Here is a 19461-nt window from a genome sequence, read left to right on the forward strand (position 1 = left end):
TTATTCGCCATGAAACAACGCAGTTATGTAGCCTATGGGTTGCGTGCTCGCTTTGCAATCTGAAGGTCCTTGGTTCAATTACCCGCGCCCTCAGAAAAAAAATTATTTTTCTTTGCTGATGATGTGTTGGGGGTTTTGGTAGCACTTTTCCTGGACACCAGACAACACCGCGTTCAGTTGCTGATGACCCATATAAGGCTTTCGCCTTAAAACGGCCGACGGTTCAAACAGATGACAACTCAGTGAATTAAGGCTGGAACACTTACAAAGATACTGCATGAAGAATAATGTGTGGGGACCTCAGAATGAAAAGAATTTGTGCCAGTAAGGCTCCTGAGGTTTTGGATTATACCTGAGTGAAGAGTGCCTCAAGAAAATTTGCGCCGACATTCTGCAGCAATCTGAGATGGGCCCAAATCTTTTCAAAAGGGTATCAGTTTTGATGAAACCTGGACCTTCCAAAATTATTCCAGGATGAAACGACAGACATGCACCCCATCATTACTAACAATGAATGAAAAAAAGCTGAAAGCTATCGAAGGCAAAATTTTTGAAGACTGAGTTCTAGAAGGCAGAAAAGTAAACAAGTACCATTTGAAAGCTGTGACAAAGCTGACAGAGTAAAAGCAAAAAGAATCAGTACTATGTAAAAATAGTTAATTTTTCATAAACACACATGCCTCCTCACGCAGCACTTTCTGTTCAGCATTTTTAGGCGTACAAATGCATAGTACTGCACATGAATATCCTTCAACTCTGCCAATTCAGCACCATGTGACTTGTTTCTTTTCCCTAGAGTGAAATTGGTGCTTGCGTCAACAGAAACCGGCCTCCATGGCTTCAACCAATGAAAAACAAGTCAGGATCAGTGCATAAGCGTGAACAGAGAGTCTACTTAAAAGAAAAACCACTACAATTTTGACAGATATAAAGTCAAGCTACATGTCAGTCTCATTATCTAACAGAAAGGTCTTGTATTCACCATGTTCAAAACGTCTGTCAAGGCCCCTTAGAAGTGTACTTTTGCCATAAACACCATAAAAATGGCTCTTCACAAGAGTAAATATAACTTTTGCTGCATGCATCAAGACATGATTGATTAGAACATTAAAAAAAAAGAAGTTGCATGGTTCAGCAAACTTTCACCAGCTGCTAATAATTCTAATAAACACATGCAGCAAAGGCAATTATGTCATAAACAAATTCAAGTAGTTAGAGATGTTTCAACTGGTTCAATAAACATTTCAAAAAACACTATGCTACCCTAAAAACAGTTACAGTGGATCAACATACCCACCCACTATGCTACTGTCAATGTTACTAAACAACATAAAGCGAGAAAAAGACTGAAGCAGACTCCAAAACAAAAGATATACTCTTGCCATACATGCCCTCGTTTTTTTCATTTTCCCCCACAATATAACACAATTCTCACAATATCACGTCGATTTATAAGCAGCAATTCTCTTCATGATGACTGCAACAGTAACACGACATAGGAGCATGTGTTGAATGCCTCCTTCGCAGACATTCAACACGTGCACTACATATTGTTCTGTTCTGTCCAGCAGCATACAAAAAGCACTAGAGCATTAGTTCAACAGAACAGCGACTTCTGGTTGCCCAGGCGGTCGACATGCTCGGCTTGTAAATTATGGCCGAATAAAGGTCTTGCACTACTACTACTACTACTACTATGGAAAAAAAAAAACATTTTTCAGTACTGACAACAACAAAATTCAGTATCAAAGAGCGCTACACACCAGAACAAAATGCAAATGTAATCATTATACTGCTGAGGTGATCAGCAGCATATTCTCTTTGCACCTCAGTCTAGTACCGATAACTCTTTATACAAATGATGAACCTCAAGGAGCCCAATCAATACATAAGGTAATAAGTAGGAGCAGAGGCACCAGCAGACAAATGCTTGCTGAACAAAGGCAAGCATCAGTAGCATCAAAACAGTGACTGCAGCTAATGTACAAAAGATAATAAATTGTGGGGTCTGACGTCCCAAAGTGGCACATGGGCTATGAGGAACACCATACTGGACAACTCCAGATTAAGTTCGATCACCCGGAGCTCTTTAACGTGCACTGGCATCACACAGCACACTGGTGCCTTTTTGTGTTTTGCCTCCATCGAAATGTGGCCGCCACGGCCGAGATTGAACTCGGGTCCGCCGGCTCAGTAGCAGAGTGCCCTACCTATTGAGCCACTGCAGCAGGTTGCTGCTAATGTTTTGATTCTGTTCATTAAACGCAAAACTCAAAGCACAAGGAAATGACACGGACAGCTAATACAATAAGAGCAAGGCAACCAGAGGTCAAACATAATAGCACAAAGAGACTCAGGCGGCAAGTGATGGGACAAGTACCACATTTTCTTCGGCCGTGCATGTCTCCCAAGCATATGGCTTTAACACAGGAGCCTGGCCAGCAGCCAGTTATTCCAACATATATCACTATTTTAAATTCTACTTTCTTAACCAGTTTGCAACCACGAACAGTCTTTGTCAAAAAAATTTACAGGTCATATGGTTTGCTTTTCAGCCATACAGTGTAGGTAATTTTGTATTTCCAGTGCTCTGAATCTCTAAAAGATAAAGAAGCAGCTAACGTCCTCGGCCCCCCAAAGCTTAGGGTCTCCCCTTACGCTACAAAAGCCCCACTATGTGGCCCAGGAGCAAACCACGTAATCTATACATTTTTGATAAAAGGTGTACATGGTTGCGACCATACAAATCTGTACAGAGTTGATGCAGTGTTAATAAATTTTGCTGAATTAAACAGCCAATAATTAAAAGGCCATCATAAAACACAAATTTAAAGTAGGAATAGCTCAAAGAAAAAAGTGTGGCAGCATTCCGAACGATGCCAAGCAAATCATTCCATAGCTAAGCCATAGTGAAGATCACTCTCGACTTATTCAAAAAGGCAGCCTACATCAATGACCAAACAAAGCACTCACCATGAACAAAGCTTGCAAAAAACAATGCCATCAGAAGGTTGGAAAACAGTGTAGTTGCCATACCAATGCAGTTCAGTAAGCTGTATGGAGACAGCATGTATCTGAAAACAGAACAGTATTTGAATCATCTTTATACAAAATCCAAAGCAACTGCTGAGCTTTCATGAGAAAAAATGAGTAAATTGATGGTGCTACTGTGTACTTACACTGTTAATACAAGTTTCGGTATTGCATTCACTGCCTCCAAAGTCAGTCCAATGTGCTCAGCACTTTTAGCCTTCTTGACTTGGGTCTCCTGTTCAGCCTTTGACCAGTGATGGCCAGAATAAACAGCAATAATAAAAGGGGGAGGGGGATGGTTAAGGGACCTGTAGTACAAAAGCACTGTGTCGAGCCTGTCTGGAAAACAGAACAAAAACTGACAGCACAAGTGAGTCGCAACCATACATACTACCACACACCAATGAGTACAGATGGTTTTCACAAGTGTCAACAGCATAGTGCATTGTGGTGGGTAGTGCACCACCTTGCTCGCCCTACCAGCAGCCAAACAGGCAGCCAGTCTATGACGTAATACTGAACTGTTAGAGGATCGAACAGAACTGTATCCAGTACAAAGCTCAAGACTTGAAAATCAATCAAAGTCAGGGGGTTTCAAAAAAACCACAAGCTTGCTTCTGTAAGCATACCAGAATGAAGGCATTGTCTGAAGTACCAATGAGTGGCCATGAGTTCCATTTCTTCACAGTCGCTAATGCACCACGTGGTGCCAGAAGTGCCATTTCTTGCACACAAGGTGCCTTGTAGTGTTCGCACAGTGTTTTAGCAAAAGGTGCAAGAACTGATATCCAGCCAAAGCCAGCACTTCCAAAACCAAATTACCTAACACTGCACTGTTAGGCGTTGTAAGAAAGACAGCTGGCACTTCAAGCACCAGTGGCCAGTGCCAATGGAAGAGGAACAACTGAACGAAGACTAAGCTGATGAGGCTCAGGCCAGCGCTCAGAAACACTGGCCTACGGAGCAGCAACATTTCAGTGAAAATTGTGGCCATCCATATTAATTGTCTGATTCACCTCTTTACACTTGGTGGAGGCACTGGCTCTTCTCAACCTGCAGCTCCGCAGTAACACCTGGCTCTACCACGATGACCAACACCACGACCAAACCTGGCCAGCCCCTTCAGACTGCTGTCCTATGTTCCAGTACCATGCATCTTCAGTGGCACAGATGGCAGTGACATGGATGACTGGTTGGTCTCCTAAGGATGTAAGAGCGCCTATAACAAATGGATGATGGTGTTAAGCTCACCTACGTCATGTTTTCTTTTATTAACCGATGTCCCCAACTTTTGGTTCCGAAATCATGTGGCCGTTTTTATAGCTGGGTGGCCCTCAAAACCAGCTTGACTGCGGTCTTCGGCCACCCCACTGTCCAGAAACTTTGCACCGAACAATGGTTGCATAGTGGAGCCCAGCAGAATGACAAGAACTTCACAAGTTACATCAAAGGTTCCATCGATTTGTGTAAATGCCTAAATCCATCTATGAGTGAGGTTGCAAAATCAAGTGAATTCTCAAGGGGACTGAGGAAGACACATTTAAAATGTTAGTCTCCAAAAATCCCCAAACCGTGTCTGACTTCATCATCTGTGTAAGAGCTCTGATGAGCTCCGAAAATGTCTTGTAACCTTCCATCCCAGTCGCCTGGTTGATGCACTTTCTAGCTTGACTCTTCATGGTACTGCTCATGATCAGCCGACACTTCTTCAGCCCATCCAACAATTTGTGCAGGAGGCAAGGCGATGAGCTGGGTGCGTTGGAGCGGTAGACCGGCGTTGACGGAACGACAGAAAGCATCAGATGGGGTCAGGTCAGTAACTGATTTTTATGGCGCAAGGGCATCTGCGGCCAAAGAGCGCCATGTGAGGAACAGCGCCAGGGTGAGGTCAACGACCAATTTCTCAAGCATTTCACCCTGAATAAGCTGAGCAACAGGACGGGGGAAGCTTTACCCATTGTATCACCACCGGTGGGTACCCGGCGGCACTGGGGATCGAACCTCGCATCTCCCGCATGCGAGGCAGATGCTCAACCACTAGACCACCGCTGCGGTTCTCGGGTCAGTAACTTCTAGGGAAGAGTAAGGGCACTGACGTGTGGCACGTCAGGGCCATCAATGACAGCAGAAGTGTGGACAGGATTGATGACAGCAACCGTGCTAAGTGATACTCCCCGTAGGAAAGTGCTGGTGAAAAGCAACGGCTTTGCAATGTACACAGCACTACAACCACCAGAAATTGTGAACATGACATACAGGAGCAGTACAGATTTGCGATCAGCACAAAGTAGAGCTTGTGTATAAAGGACAGTAGTGTCAGAGAGCGCAGCACACAAGTCAGGGACACAAGAGTAGAAGAGAAAGCCGGCAAGTCAGTGTCGCCAGTCGCGAGAATATGTGCAGCAGGAACAGGGCAGGCGTCCAAGAGAGCGTCACAAAGCAGCGACAAATCAATGGGTATTCTTGCTTTTGCTAAGTCATTATTACTAGTTCCTTTCTTTTAGCCACTTTGCTGCCACGGTGGCTCATAGGTTATGGCGCTCGGCTGCTTAACCGAAAGATGTGGGTTCGATCCCGGCCGCAACGGTCGAACTTGATGGAGACGAAATTCTACAGGCCCATGTACTGTGCGATGCCAGTGCACGTTAAAGAACCGCAGGTGGTCGAAATTTCCAAAGCCCTTCACTATGGCACCCCTCGTAGCCTGTCTCTACGGGACGTTAGACACGCATACACAATAAACCATTTTAACCACTCCTCTCTCTAGAGCCACTTGGCATTAAGGGTAACAATGAATGGAATGAACCCTAGTGCATAAGACTATTCTGCACCTGTACAAATACTTCATGTGCTGGCTTGTGATGGACTGGCTGCCTGGATATCCACTCATTTTTTCTGCTGGTGAGGCCAGAAATATGGTGCACAACACACAGTGTACAGTGGCACCAATGCTTGCGAATACCACCTCAAGCAACAACCTTAGCTGCTATAAGTAGTAACTGCTGCAATTTTTCAACACAATAAAATGAAAACTCTAAATACAAATAGAAGAACTGAAAAAAAAACATTTTATATGGGCTAATGAGCACTTACCATATAGCTTCCACACTTTTTAGCGCCAAGTGCCAGAAGTAGGGCTGTCAGCAAGTCACATGCCTAGAAGATATTATATTTGCATGAGCATTCCTCGTTCTGTTCTACACCAAGCAACCAACAAAACATCAGTGGAGCATGTTTCTTACTCTCGGCACAAATCACAGTATGCCTGTTTAGCAGGTAGTAAACTGGTTTTGTGGCACAACTCTACTCATTTACTCATGGAGAAGAACACATCGAGTACACAAGGCGTTACACTATTTACAAATTATTCACAAGACAGGAAGTCATCGACAAAAAGAAAAATGATCATGCCTAATGACAGAAAAAAATGGAAAATGACCATTCAGCAAAAATTACATGCAAAATTACAGCACTGTCATTAAGAACGGAAAGCCATTCTGCCGCAATAAATTCAGACAACGTTCTGCTGAAATTACAGGGTATGGGCTGACCTTAAAGACTTTACCTAGCAGCTTGGTTATGAATTGAATGCGTTGACCAATAAAAAAAAAAAAGGGCACCACTTACAATGAACAAAAGAGGAAGACACTCTTGGTCAAAGGCTTTCGTGAAGTAGTCGTACACCATGAGGGACAAAGGTGGCTGCAATGATAGTTAATCCATCGGTTTCGTTGTCAAGATGGTAGAAAGCTCCCGTTTGGGAGCACATAGAGATTTAAATTACCTCGTGGAAAATATCTCCATCGTAGGGCGAAAGTTGCATGCGATGAAGGTACAGCCCTTCCGTGACTAGAGATCAATGGGAGAATAAAAACCCACATCACATGCCTTCCTGCACATACACCCTTCCAAAGACTACTCCCCATTTGTCGTCGACGCAGTTACGTCGCGCGATAATGCTGAAGTTTTCGTAACAACTCCGACACTTCGTTTAACCTTTACTGAGACTGCACTTGCAGTTTTGAGAATGAAACTAAGGCAGGTCCGTCTTCATGCGCTCCAAAGTGCCATGTGCTCTTTCTCATTCAAATATCAGACGGCTAGCACAGCAGTGCACCATTTAGTCATAATTAACAGGACCTGCGTTCCAGATGCTGACGACTAATACAAGCTCAGTTGGACTCAATGCTGTATTTAAGTGCACTCACTGGCGTATTTGACAGCAAGGAAGTTCAGCACTCGTTCTGGCAACAAAACAGCAACCCAAGAGCCGGCAGCGCGACAAAATGCCAGGTAAAGTAAAAAAAGCAATTACCCCGTCTCCATGAGTTCATAGGCGTTGACACTTCAACCCTGTCAGATACACGCTTCGCCAGAGGTGTGTAGATGAGCCCTAGACGCAAAATAAATCCCAAAACAAGGATCAGCCCACTCGAAACCAACGCCATGTTTGTTTACAACTTTTGGATTTGGATTTGGATATGTGGCTTTCCCGGCTTTCCTTTTGTACCACACGGTTCTTAAGAAAAAAAAAAAAACTCCGCAAGTGCAGCCTATTCTGTAGGAGGCCTTACAGTCTTCCTAGCCTTCATAGAAATTTCTCTCCACAACGTCAGCCGACGCTTGGTTGTTTCCACCAACGTTGGTTTCCACCGCGTCAACCATGGCATCTGTCCCTCCCATGGAGGAAGGAAAGAACTTCATGGTCCCTCCCTTGGTCCCTCCCGTAACTCCTCCAAGGTCCCTCCCTTGTAGGAGGAAGATGATGATGATGAAAACGTTTATTAAAGCCACAATGCCTTAGTTGAAGGGAAGGCTGATCGGGTCCGCCGTTGGTAAAAGCCGCTGCCCGTGCTCTGGCGACGAGGGCTCGTTGTTTCTCGAGGTCCGAGCTGGACAGGGCCGCCTCCCAGCCCTTCCGCGTTGGCTGATTTATGATGACAATGCTGTCATTTTTCTGACAAGCCCATACCATATGGTACAAGTTAGCCTTCTGGCCACAAAATTTCCACTGTGCCGAAAAGGACTCTGGCTCAATGGCGTGAAGCGTAGCTGGATTATTGAAAGACATAGTTTGTAGCCTGCGAAGGTGACATTCCTCTGATTTACTGAGACCCTTAGCTGGCCTCGGGAGTGTCTTCCTTTCAAGGCGCAAATATGTTGCAATATTTAGGCTCCCCCTCTCCGCTAACGGCATGGAGGAAGGAAAAAATTCAGGAGAGGCGGTTACGTCAAAATTTTTTTTTTTTGAAGCCGCTCTTGAAACGCTTTCGAAACGCTTTCTCTGTATGAGAGAAGAACGAGAAGAGCCGTCAAATGGCGCGCCACAGGGACAGCAGAGAAGACACAAACAAGAGGACTGGCGCTGAACGACTGAAATTTTATTGAAAACGGCAGAGCTTTAAATACAGACAGGTTATCACATGTCCAAGAAGGTAATGAATCGCAGTATAACCAGCATCAAAACCACGGTTATCACAGAGGGCGTGAACAACATACAGCCCGAAAATCACGGGAAGGCATGTGCATACAGCTAAAAAAGATATGAATCATGAAAAACAATAGAACAGGAACTCATATCGTATCAAAGGCTGAGACACGGAAGTCATTATGCGTAGCAAATGCAGAGTCAAACGCATGAAAACAAAACAACGAAATAACACCCCAGGAGACTACCCCCCCCCCCCCATAACAATAGAAGTAAAAATCTAAAAAACGTAGTAAAAGCAACTGAGAGAAAACATTACGAGAAAACAAGGCACCCAGCGAAGGGAAACCTAAAAGCACAAAGGCGGGGCTAACCAATGTGAGCCACCACCGACTAGCCCATGCCAAAATTTTGGTTGATTTCATGCGGTGTTTGTTTTAGTATACATGCCAATTTCCAGTGATTACATAACTTCATACATTTTGCATCGAACACAGAAACATTTTTTCTGCATTTAACTGTGCTCTGCTTCCAGATGGCACTTTGCTTTGCTCAGTGCACTGATTTTTGACCGTCGCAGCTGTATTAAAAGGGCAAGGGACGAATGTTGGTGTCATCGCAAACGTCAAGTTGCTAACAATTGGCTTGTTGCTAATATGCTATACAGGCCGTACATTTCGCATAGCACTACAAGCGATACAGGGCAACTTGATTTTCTTGTTTTCTCTGAATCACTATTTCATTTCATGATACTGAATGAAGCAACTTCCGATGTTGAATAATATTTTACTCCTAAAAATTGAGAGCACATACTCAGCCGACTAATCTGTCACAGCTAGATGGTCACTGTGTCGTCCTCACGCCTGCGTTTTTTGAGGGTAGCTTGCATTGTCGTGAATCATGGCAGTGGTGTCTCAGCGGCGGCATGCTTGCAGCACTCTCCAAACAAGCTTTGCAGGTGCATTATATATATGATTCGCTTCACGCCCAGATATGTTTGCATTGGTTCGCTCTCACACACAGCTGCATGTGTTATAAGTTATGATGCGCGAGGTGTAACCAAAGTGGACAGCTTTTGCGCTGGTTAAGATACTTGCGCAGTTATTCAAATGCACAGAAAACAAATGTTAAACAGGTTTACTGTGCGTATTGCATGTAGGCCACAGAAGCTCACATAGGGTAGATGTTAACCAGGAGCATTGGCACGAAGCTTGTTTGCTTGAGAGCATTTCATTAGGGGCGTGCACATAATTTGCTGTGCAAACGCTTCTGCCATTCTCAACCAAACCGGAGCAGAAAAAAAAAACAACAACTAAACACGAGTTTTACATCGAAACCCCTAGTGTAACATCAACAGTGGCATGCTTCCCGCAATGCAGTTACAGCACGGCCAATATCGACATTGCAGGAAGTTGCGGCGATCAAGTCGTGTTGCTTAACTAATCTCAAAAAGCTAAGCTTTTGCAGTTTGTAAAAGTAAAGCTGAGAGAGAAAGTCTACAAACGCAACAGAAAGCCGAGGAGCCAATGACAACGCCAGCCACGCCCCACCGGCTCGTCTGCTACGTCCTGCTATGCGATTACTCATTTTAAAACCAGATGGTGCTGGGTGTCAGATTTAGTTAAAGTGACTTTAGATTTAGTTAGGGTGCCTCGATGCCAGCGCTGGCATCGAGGCACCCTAGATTTAGTCGTGCCCCCTGGGCACTGCAGGTTCTTTATAGGAGAGCTAGCCATCTCTTATTTTGGGCAAACTTTGCATTTGCATGCTTTTCAGCTTATTTATTGCAATTTAAAGACAGGATATTGAATGTTAGGGCATTCTTGATTATCGAACAATGTTTATTTTTGCATTATTTTTTGGCCAAAAGTTGTGGTTCTGCAGTCGGTAGTGGTAGCTCACCGGCCCATGATGCTTCGAGCGCCCATGGTGGCTGGTCTTGAGGGAGCTCTATGCAAACTCCCACAGACGGGCACCAGCTTTCCTACTAGGTAATAGTAAGAAACTCTATGACTGAGCCACTGCGGCAGCTAGAGAGATGAAATATACACAGTGCACTACCAAAGCAAGATGCAGCTGAAATCAAATGTTCCGAAAAGAAACTAAACTTTGTTTTAAACATCCTACTGCTTGAAGGACCAAAAAGTAAAAAAAAAAAAAAGACTCCCAGTAGTCCTTGTGAAAGCACGTTACGAATAGGAAGATGCGGCTGAAATCAAATGTTCCGAAAAGAAATTAAACCTTGTTTTAATCATCCTACTACTTCAAGGACCAATAAGTAAGTCACTACAATCTTTATTCCAAGTAAAAATTGTTTGGCTCTTTGCGGCTCAGAAGGAACATTTATTAGCAAGAAAATTAAAATTAATAATGGACCTTGTTTTTCCACCACTCAATTCATGAGGGCAAGATTGACAAAGACTCCGTGATCACCATTAAGAATAGAATGGCAATAAAGTCTAGCCTCAGAGAGATGTGTGAAGAAACTACCTTGATGTCTTCACGGCTTGCTGAAAAAAAAATTCCTGATAGAGACGATACCTGCATTTGATTATTTTTACTGGCTTATAAAAACTCCATTGTAGCGAAGGTAGCCTCTTTGTCATTAAAGCGCAGTAATGCAGTAATTATTGAGACAGGCCACCTCAATTTGTCCTCTGCGTCCCTGTAACGCAAGGGTCCCATGCTTTCGCAGCCACTGGCCATTTTTTATGCCTGTGCGATCGCTGTAGTTTTGCTTATGACAGAAAAACAAGTTTTAGCTCATTAAAAAGACAGATGCTTCAATGGTATGCATTGTTAATAGCAATAATTGTTGGCACAAGTGCAGTGGGTAAGAAATGTAGTGCATAAAACAGTACTTTTGTTTGACTTGTCTACTTGCAGCAAGTTTTATTGAAAAACTACTGCAACAAAAAAAAAAGGGGGGGGGGGGGGGGGCGGCTTCAGCAGCGTTTACAAAAAATTATAATCTCGATACTGACTGAGCGGTTTTGGCTCCATTGGATTATTTGGAAGCGGCACTCTAAAATAGACAAAGACCAAAACATACATCTATCTTTTTAATGAGCTAAAACTTGTTTACCTATCATAAGCAGAAGGACTACAGCGATTGTGCAAGCATTCTGAAAAATGGCCAGTGGCTGCGCAAATGTGGGATCCCCCCCTTATGGCTAAAATGCAATATGAGCTTGTACTGGTGATACCCCAAAAAGTGACATAGAAGGCAAACAATTCGTAAGCCAATCTTTTATTTCACACACAATCATTTTCACAATAAACAAACATGACAAGAAAAAAGCAAAAAAAAATTCACACTGTACAAAGAAATCACTTGTCTTGGAATATAGCTGTTTTAAAAGCCAATTGGGTCTTGCATCACATGGAAGAATGAGGATGTCGTTCCAGCATGCAATTATCTTGATTGTGATGAAATAATGCAAATGAAGAGGCTTTCCTGCAAAAACACACAAAAAAGAAAGAAGGAGTGGTAACAGTTTATACAGTGTGCAAGATTACTTCCTCAAACATTTTTCTTTTTTGCCAAAGTGTCTGAGTCTCCTAAATTTAAAGCTGACGAAAAGAACTTCAGCATTTATCCCTTTCAGGCACTTTGTACACAGTGAACTCCAGCTTTATCCAAGAGTTTGCTGCACTTAGCAGTGATATATTTGTTACAGGAGAATTCAGCATCATTCTTGCCCAAAAATAAGTTTTCTTTTTATACGCCATGTAGTGAACACAGTAAACAATATTTTACAAAACAGCTAGCTGGGTAGCACATTGTTCACCATTTTTATGCAGGCAAGATTTTGCCACCAGCAATAAAATCAAAAATACTTTTTCTCAATTTCTGCGTCAGTGTGCATCTTCGAAACAGAACGTTCTGCCGATCCCTCAGGTGTTTACCTGACAAATCCTGGCACTTCTATGTTACTATTTGCAACTGCTGTGACAATCTGTGTGATACTTTGAACACTGATATAAAATTTTTGCCCCCCTGGTATTTTGTGCTGGAAAACTAACAAAGTGTCCTTCTTGTGGTACGAATATACAAATAAGGTGAAAAAATGTTTTCTATGAAAACAAAAATGGTGCCTGAAAGGGTCAAGGGACTATTTGCACCTAATTTTAGTTGTACGTTTTCTTCTCTGTAATGATGCATAAGACATTAAAATATATGGATCTACCATACAGTACAGTTAAACCTTGGCATAACAAACATGAATATTGCAAATTATTGGCTATACTGAACTGTTCTGGAATATCTTTGACAGAACACATGCAATTCTAACTTTATATATCAAATGCGGTTGACCGCAAAACGCATATATCAAACTGCTGAGCACCAAGCTGTGCCCACTCGGATGCAAGGGGCAGGTTTTGCCTCATTACACAAGTGACTGATGGTGATGTGCCAAGCGTTCCTTCCCGCTTTACCTCACTCGTACCAACAGCACCACGGAAGCTATAGTGGCGTGAACAGCTAGTAGCCAGGCGGTGGGCACCTGTTTGCGCCTCTCGCACCCATCAATAGTGCCCTGGAACCAGCAGCATGCTGAAGGGGGAGGTGAAAATGGCGATAACTTTAGTTACGGAGTCCTGTTTCTCACGCGACACCACTGGAATTCACTGAAGCCACCCTTGCCGACGTTTTACCTGCCATCACTGTGTGCTGTGCAGGAAAGAATCTAACTAATGTTTAGAGCTCAGCTTTTTGTGGCTTCTGGAATTTCCACGGGAGGCATAGAAACACTGCTAAAGCTTCTGAAAAGGTCCCTCCCAGCCACCAGCCTTTAACTGGCTATGACTTTCGGCTATATCAAACTTTTTTTTTTTTTACCTGCCCACTATAACGAGGTTTGACTGTATTCGCCTATGACCGCAAAAAACTTACACTTGAGTTTCCTCACATGCTGTTTTGATTTCAACAACTGAACGATAGCTGTGACATGTAAAGTCGCGTGAGGCATGAAAAAAAAAAAAAAAACTGCAATATAACCGCTGGTGCGTCGTACAATCAGCGATTTGCAGTTTTTTTTATATGCCTGAACATGACCACTGCAAACATAATGTTGGTCAAAAGTTCCCAGGCCACAAGGTCTGCTTTTCTTCGATATATTCTGGCACTTAAGATGCCGATAAAGCTATCAAGGTTCTCAAAGTTTAGAATGATACTTCTTCTACCCTCTACAGATATCTTGAGCTTCGGGCGTGTTGTAACTGCCCGACTGACCCTGTACATACACACTGCAGAACATGGGCAACGCCAGTTGTGGCAAGGACCCTTAAAACACTGGCCACCACAACCCTTTTAGCATTAATTAAAAAAAAAGTGCAGAAAATGCCATTTTATTCTTCACTGCACACATTTATGATTTTTTGATACTTCGTTAATGCACTGAATGCTTTTCTCATAGTTGGAGTTCTTTGGAAACAGTAGAACACATGAACAAGGCAAAGGCAGTTTCATCTTCACAAGCTTTTTAAAAAAATGAAATAAACAAGGCAACCCCATCAAGAAGAGTGCGGTAAGGGGCTAGTTGGTACGACATTATGAGAACAAAGAATAACTGCACAAAAAGGACGGGACAAGAAAGAAGAAGAACCACACCCGTGTGGTGGTTCTTCTCTCCTGTCCCGCCCTTTTTGCGCAGTTATTCTTTGTTCTCATAAAACCCCATCAAATGAGCCAAAAAAATTGAACAAAATCAATACCTACTGCAGTGGCTCAGTGGCTATTCCATGCTGCTGAGCATGAACTCATCAAAATGTGGCAGTATTCATGTTCAAAATGTTCAATAAAAGATCCAAATGGACATGCCATTTGGCAGTGAGACAAGAGTGTACTTCAGCCCTGTTGATGTGCACCCAAACATTGCAACCAACACAAGCTCCAACTTAGCATCAGAAAAGAGGTTCAAGATCAGGGACGATTGCAGTCAATGATAATGCAACGAGTGACACCTACATCAAATGACAAAGCTTCGGCAAGAAAAAATTATGGGGATGCTTAAGTCACATTAAAAGTGGAATGCGACAGTATTAGAACCGCTGCTGCAGAAGTATTTGTGAGGAAGCCTGCACTCCCCGCAGCAGTAGGGACATTGATAATAGGTAGCTGCCCGACGCACGTCCAAACTCAATGACGAGCAGCTGCACACCGACGTGAGCATGGTTCTTTTCTGTCTGTAAGTGATGGTTCGTTAGTTTCTACATAAAGATTGTTTATGGGCAACGTCCTGTATGCACCAGTGGAAAGACGCAAACCTAAATTATGTTCGGGATCCAGTTGTTTAAGGTACAATGGTCTTGTTGACCCATACATTATACATCCATAATCCAGGGTAGAATGTTATTACAGAGTGGTAAATTTGTAAGAGACATGTCTTATCGGCCCCCCAGCGTTTTTGTGACAGTACTTTGAGTATGTTCAGGGATTGGGAGGCTTTCTTTTTCAGTGTGTTTATGTGAGGCAGGAAAGTGAGTTTTCTGTCAAATGTTATGCCTAGAAATTTATGTTCGTTTTTTACAGTTAACTCTGTTTCGTTCAGGTGTAGGGTGGGATCTGCCTGTAAGCTTTGTTGGAGTGAGAAAAGAATTGCCATTGTTTTCTGCGGAGAAGACTGGAAACCATTTCTGTCTGCCCATGTTGCCAGTTTATTTTATTGTTAACTGTATTTGTCTTTTGCATGTTGATATGTTGGATGATATGAAAGCTATCCAGAGATAGTTTACATAGACTGAATACATAACGGACCTAGGGTTATTTTACTAAGACAGTTCATCTTTACAACAAAGAGTGTTGTGTTTAAAATACAACCCTGAGGTACTCCATTTCCCTGGATGAAATTCCTCGTCAGGGTTCAACCTAGGTGCACATGGAATGAGCGGTTAGATAAAAAGTCTTTTAAGCAGTTCAACATCTGCTGCGGATGCCAAGCTCAGCTATGTCCTAAACAATCACGAACCTCCAGGTTGTGTCATATGCCTTCTCTAAACTGAAAAAGACAGCAAGACAGACAGTGTTGTTTGTGAATAAAATCTTCTCGGACAGTATTTTCAAGACGAACTAGGTGATCTGTAGTGGAGCATCCCTTTTTTAAAACCACACTGATGGCTGTCAAGAAGTTCACAGGATTGAAGGACAAAAGTTAATTTTATATTCAGGACACTTTCAAAGGATGTGGAGAGACAACTGGTAAGGGCTTTGGGTCTATAACTGCTAGGTGAGGTAGGTGGCTTCCCGGGTTTAAGAAACAGTACAATATTAACTTTTTTCCAAGCTCAGAGTATTTTCCCCCATACCCAAACTAAAGAATCCTCAAAGTGCCTCTAGGACGCGTTCAGAGAAATGGGCTAGCATTTGGCAATATATTTGGCCTGGGCCGGGTACAGTCTGCTTACCGGTGGCAAGTACTGCATGGATTTCTTGAACTGCAATTAAATTATGGTACAGTAGGGTTCATTTGTACCACAACCTGTTGGCAGTCTTGGCTTCTCTGCTGTTTTTGTATTTTAGAAAAGAATCTGTGTATAGTGGGATGAACAGGAAACTGCAGAAAAATATTCACCTAAAATATCTGCCTGTTCTTCTAGACTTGTCTGTACACTGGGAGCTGCCAAAAACGAAATTGTGAATGGGGAGTAGCTGCCATTTACCTCTTGAACTTTTCCCCACATTTGTTTTGATGTGGTTGAGCTGTTAACTGACGACATGTAGCTTTGCCAAGAAGTTTCTCTGGCACTGTGGCAGACACTTCAGGCTTCTGCTCTTGCCTTTTTAAAGTTAATTAATTAATTATTAATTTATTTATTTATGAAATCTTCAATCCCACAAGGGATTTTAGCAGGGTGGGTATATGAATACAAAAAAAAGGAAAATTACAAGTACAAGTGTCAAAGTCTCAGGCAAAAGCTCAGAGATAAAAGTCACAATAATGAACAACCGCTCATCGGCAATAAACAGAAAATAATACAAAGCACAGGTCTCAACAGTGCAGGAAAGAAAGCTCAGACAAAGAAACCACAGTATTACACAACCGCTCATCGGCCGTAAATTCGCCTCCATTGGATAACTACAGAAAATTCCCCAAGCTTTGTTTTGTTTCTTTTTTCTCCTCTACAATCTTGTGTATACCATACTTTGTGATTTTGCTTTAATGCTCCAGAGGACTGAGGGATGGCTAGGCGTGTAGTGAAATGTTCACTTAGTTCATCTACACTGAGGTTGTCGGTAACTATCTTTACTAGGCTGGCCTTTTCTCAGAACAGTGCCCAGTCAGCTAAATGCAGTTTGCAAAGTCGTGGTTTTGTTGGGATGACTTCTGGTGAAAATGTGAAGTTCATTAGTACTCGTAGATGATCACTTCCATATGGGTTGTCTAGTACATCCCATTTAAAATCTGTAAAATTAACGATGAACTAAAAGATAAATCTATACAGCTCATTTTTCATGAGCTAGAAGAACAATAGGCTGGTTTTCCAGTGTTTAATAGACAAAGGTTATTACACAATATAAAATCCTCAATAACTCGTCCTCTAGTATCAGTTATGTCACTAACCCAAAAGTCTATTCGTATTGCTGGTTAGTCGAAGGGTGAACATAAATGTAGTCGCTCGTTTTGCTTATTCGTAGTATGGAGAAGGTGTATAGTCTCGTGGACGTGAAGGTTTCGCTCGGTCGCCGATACTGCATGGTGCCGGCTAGTGCGTCATGCAACAGCATACTTGCCGATCAGCACACTGAGTCGCCGAAGCAGCGCCTAGTCGACGTCACGCGCCGCTGTTCATAGTACGTCACATTACTGTGCTGTGATGTCACTACAGCTCTACGCCACAAATTATCACACTAGTGATGGGTCTCAATATTAAGAAAGAGCATTTAAGAACTCTTTAGAGCTGAATATATATATATATATATATATATATATATATATATATATATATATATATATATATATATATATATGCTGCCGCGGTGGCTCAGTGGTTATGGTGCTCGGCTGCTAACCCGAAAGACGCGGGTTCGATCCCGGCCGCGGCGGTTGAATTTCTTTGGGAGAAATTCTAGAGGCCCGTGTACTGTGCGATGTCAGTGCACATTAAAGAACCCCAGGTGGTCGAAATTTCCGGAGCCCTCCACTACGGCGTCTCTCATAGCCTCAGTCGCTTTGGGACGTTAAACCCCATAAACCATATTATATATATATATATATATATATATATATATATATATATATATATATATATATATAAACGTCGATTGCATCCAATACTTGGCCATAGATGACCTCCCATACAGAGGAAGCCCTTAACAGGCTTTTTATAGCCTCAAAATTTGGTGTCTCAACCCCTTTACATAAAGGAGCAACAATAGTAAAATTGGTACAACTGATATAATTATTTTAACACTGGAAAAAAAAAAATTAGTACAGCGCAACTCAAAACCTTTTTGCATTGTGTAGTACTTACCATCAAGTTGTGGAGCCGAATTGCGACATGGTAGACAAACAGAAAACGAGTTGAAATGTCACTTCAGGGAGCTCCATGACGCCCTAGAAAACAAGAAAAACAGAATCCACTCAGCTAAAACTCAGTGCCTTACTGAGTGCCTTAAACATACCAAAGCACAGAACTATAGGGTATGTATTGAGTTCTGTGCAGCTTGATTATCGGCACTTCTGAGTACCACCTGAATAAATGCTTCCCAAAAGGCGCTAGTCATTTTTAGCAAAAAAAAAAAACTGATATGCACAACAGTCAAACTTTGCAATAAAAAGCTGTGCTGCTACACCCAATGAATTTTCAGCACCTTAAGCATGCTGATTATGTCCCTACTTGTTAAGTACCACACTGTAACTCTATGTTCCACACTAGATGCGTGTGCTTTGGTACTATGAACTGCAGCTCTAACCATACCACATTAACGGGGTTTACCATGAATGGTTAAACATGACCGATTTACAGTGAGTGCAGTACTGTCAAACCTGGATGTGACTAACCTCCATGTAGTGAATTCCTCGACATTAAAACATTTTTCAATTCCCAAATGCCTCCCCATTAAGCATGTGTATTTTCCAATTCCATTTAAAGAAGGCATAGTGTGGGTGACCTCAATACAGTAAAAGCTCGTAAATTCGACACTGACGGGACCGCGAAAAATTGTCGAATTATCCGAATGTCGAATTATCGAATGAACAACAAAAAACAATGTTGGCCGCAACAGGACGTACCTTTATTTGGCAAAGAAATCTGTTATCACCGTCTGCTTTTTCGAGCGAATTTGAGCGACTACGATAGCTCTAACAGCTGCCAGCTCCGCGGCACACGCACCGTCAGGGATTTGTTCACAGAAGTCATCCCGCACGGACAAGGCTTCTGCGGCTTCTTTCACCATGCACTTCGGCATTTGGGACAACTGCTCACAATCGTCATCTTCCGACGAATCGTCGTTGTCAGCGCCTGTCACTTCAATTATTTCATCCTCGGTCAGCTGACAAGACACAAAGGCGAGGCGCGCTACCCACTCGAAAGCAGCGCGGGGAGGAGGTGAAGCGAGCGCGGCTTCCGCCGCTTATCTGCTTTTTCAGCCAGCGTCCGCTTCGGTGGATGCGGTTGTTGCTGCGACGCCAGTCTTATCTTTTCTCTTTATCTTTCCTCTGATCTTTTAACTCTCCTCTATCTGCACGCAGCAGCGGTGGTGGCTCGGCTGAGCCAGTAGGCAGGCCCGTGCAATTTCCTTTCACCCTTCTCTCAGTCGCAACAAAACAGCAACAACAAGCAGCGCAGTAAACACGCTGACAAAGCGCGCAATTACCAAAAAAGGCGCCGCCTTATGGCTAAATAACCGCGATCGTAGCAGCAAGAACACATGGAAAAGGCGACACACGCTAAAACGACTGCTGAGACACAACAAAGCACAAAAAAAAAAAGACGCCAGTCGCTTCAGCCGCCGCTAACCTCGCTACCCTCGCTCACGCTGCTGACGACCACATGCT

General features: G+C 42.9%; 2 protein-coding genes across 8 annotated transcripts in view; both read right to left on the bottom strand.

The window, feature by feature from the left end:
• Nucleotides 1–7536, bottom strand: part of PIG-U (phosphatidylinositol glycan anchor biosynthesis class U) — a 34673-nt gene extending 27137 nt beyond the window's left edge. The window contains exons 1-6 of the mRNA XM_089581719.1: nt 7349–7536; nt 6818–6882; nt 6661–6735; nt 6127–6189; nt 3180–3277; nt 2974–3074 (exon numbers count right to left, since the gene is read on the bottom strand). Coding sequence (XP_089437845.1) covers nt 2974–3074; nt 3180–3277; nt 6127–6189; nt 6661–6735; nt 6818–6882; nt 7349–7481 — 535 coding nt within the window. The 5' untranslated portion in view covers nt 7482–7536. The remainder of the gene's footprint in view (nt 1–2973; nt 3075–3179; nt 3278–6126; nt 6190–6660; nt 6736–6817; nt 6883–7348) is intronic.
• A 4159-nt stretch (nt 7537–11695) lies between these two features.
• The window catches only part of vir (VIR_N domain-containing protein), a 234002-nt gene continuing 226236 nt past the window's right edge, over nt 11696–19461 (bottom strand). For all 7 annotated transcript variants that reach the window (XM_089581727.1, XM_089581720.1, XM_089581721.1 and 4 more), the window contains 2 exons: nt 17936–18018; nt 11696–11918 (listed from right to left, as the gene is read on the bottom strand). In XM_089581727.1, the coding sequence (XP_089437853.1) occupies nt 17994–18018 (25 nt within the window). In that variant the 3' untranslated portion in view covers nt 11696–11918; nt 17936–17993. The remainder of the gene's footprint in view (nt 11919–17935; nt 18019–19461) is intronic.

This window comes from Amblyomma mixtum, chromosome 3 (genome assembly GCF_055824585.1).
Source record: "Amblyomma mixtum isolate Tamu chromosome 3, ASM5582458v1, whole genome shotgun sequence".
In the NCBI taxonomy this organism is placed as follows: Eukaryota; Metazoa; Arthropoda; class Arachnida; order Ixodida; family Ixodidae; genus Amblyomma; species Amblyomma mixtum.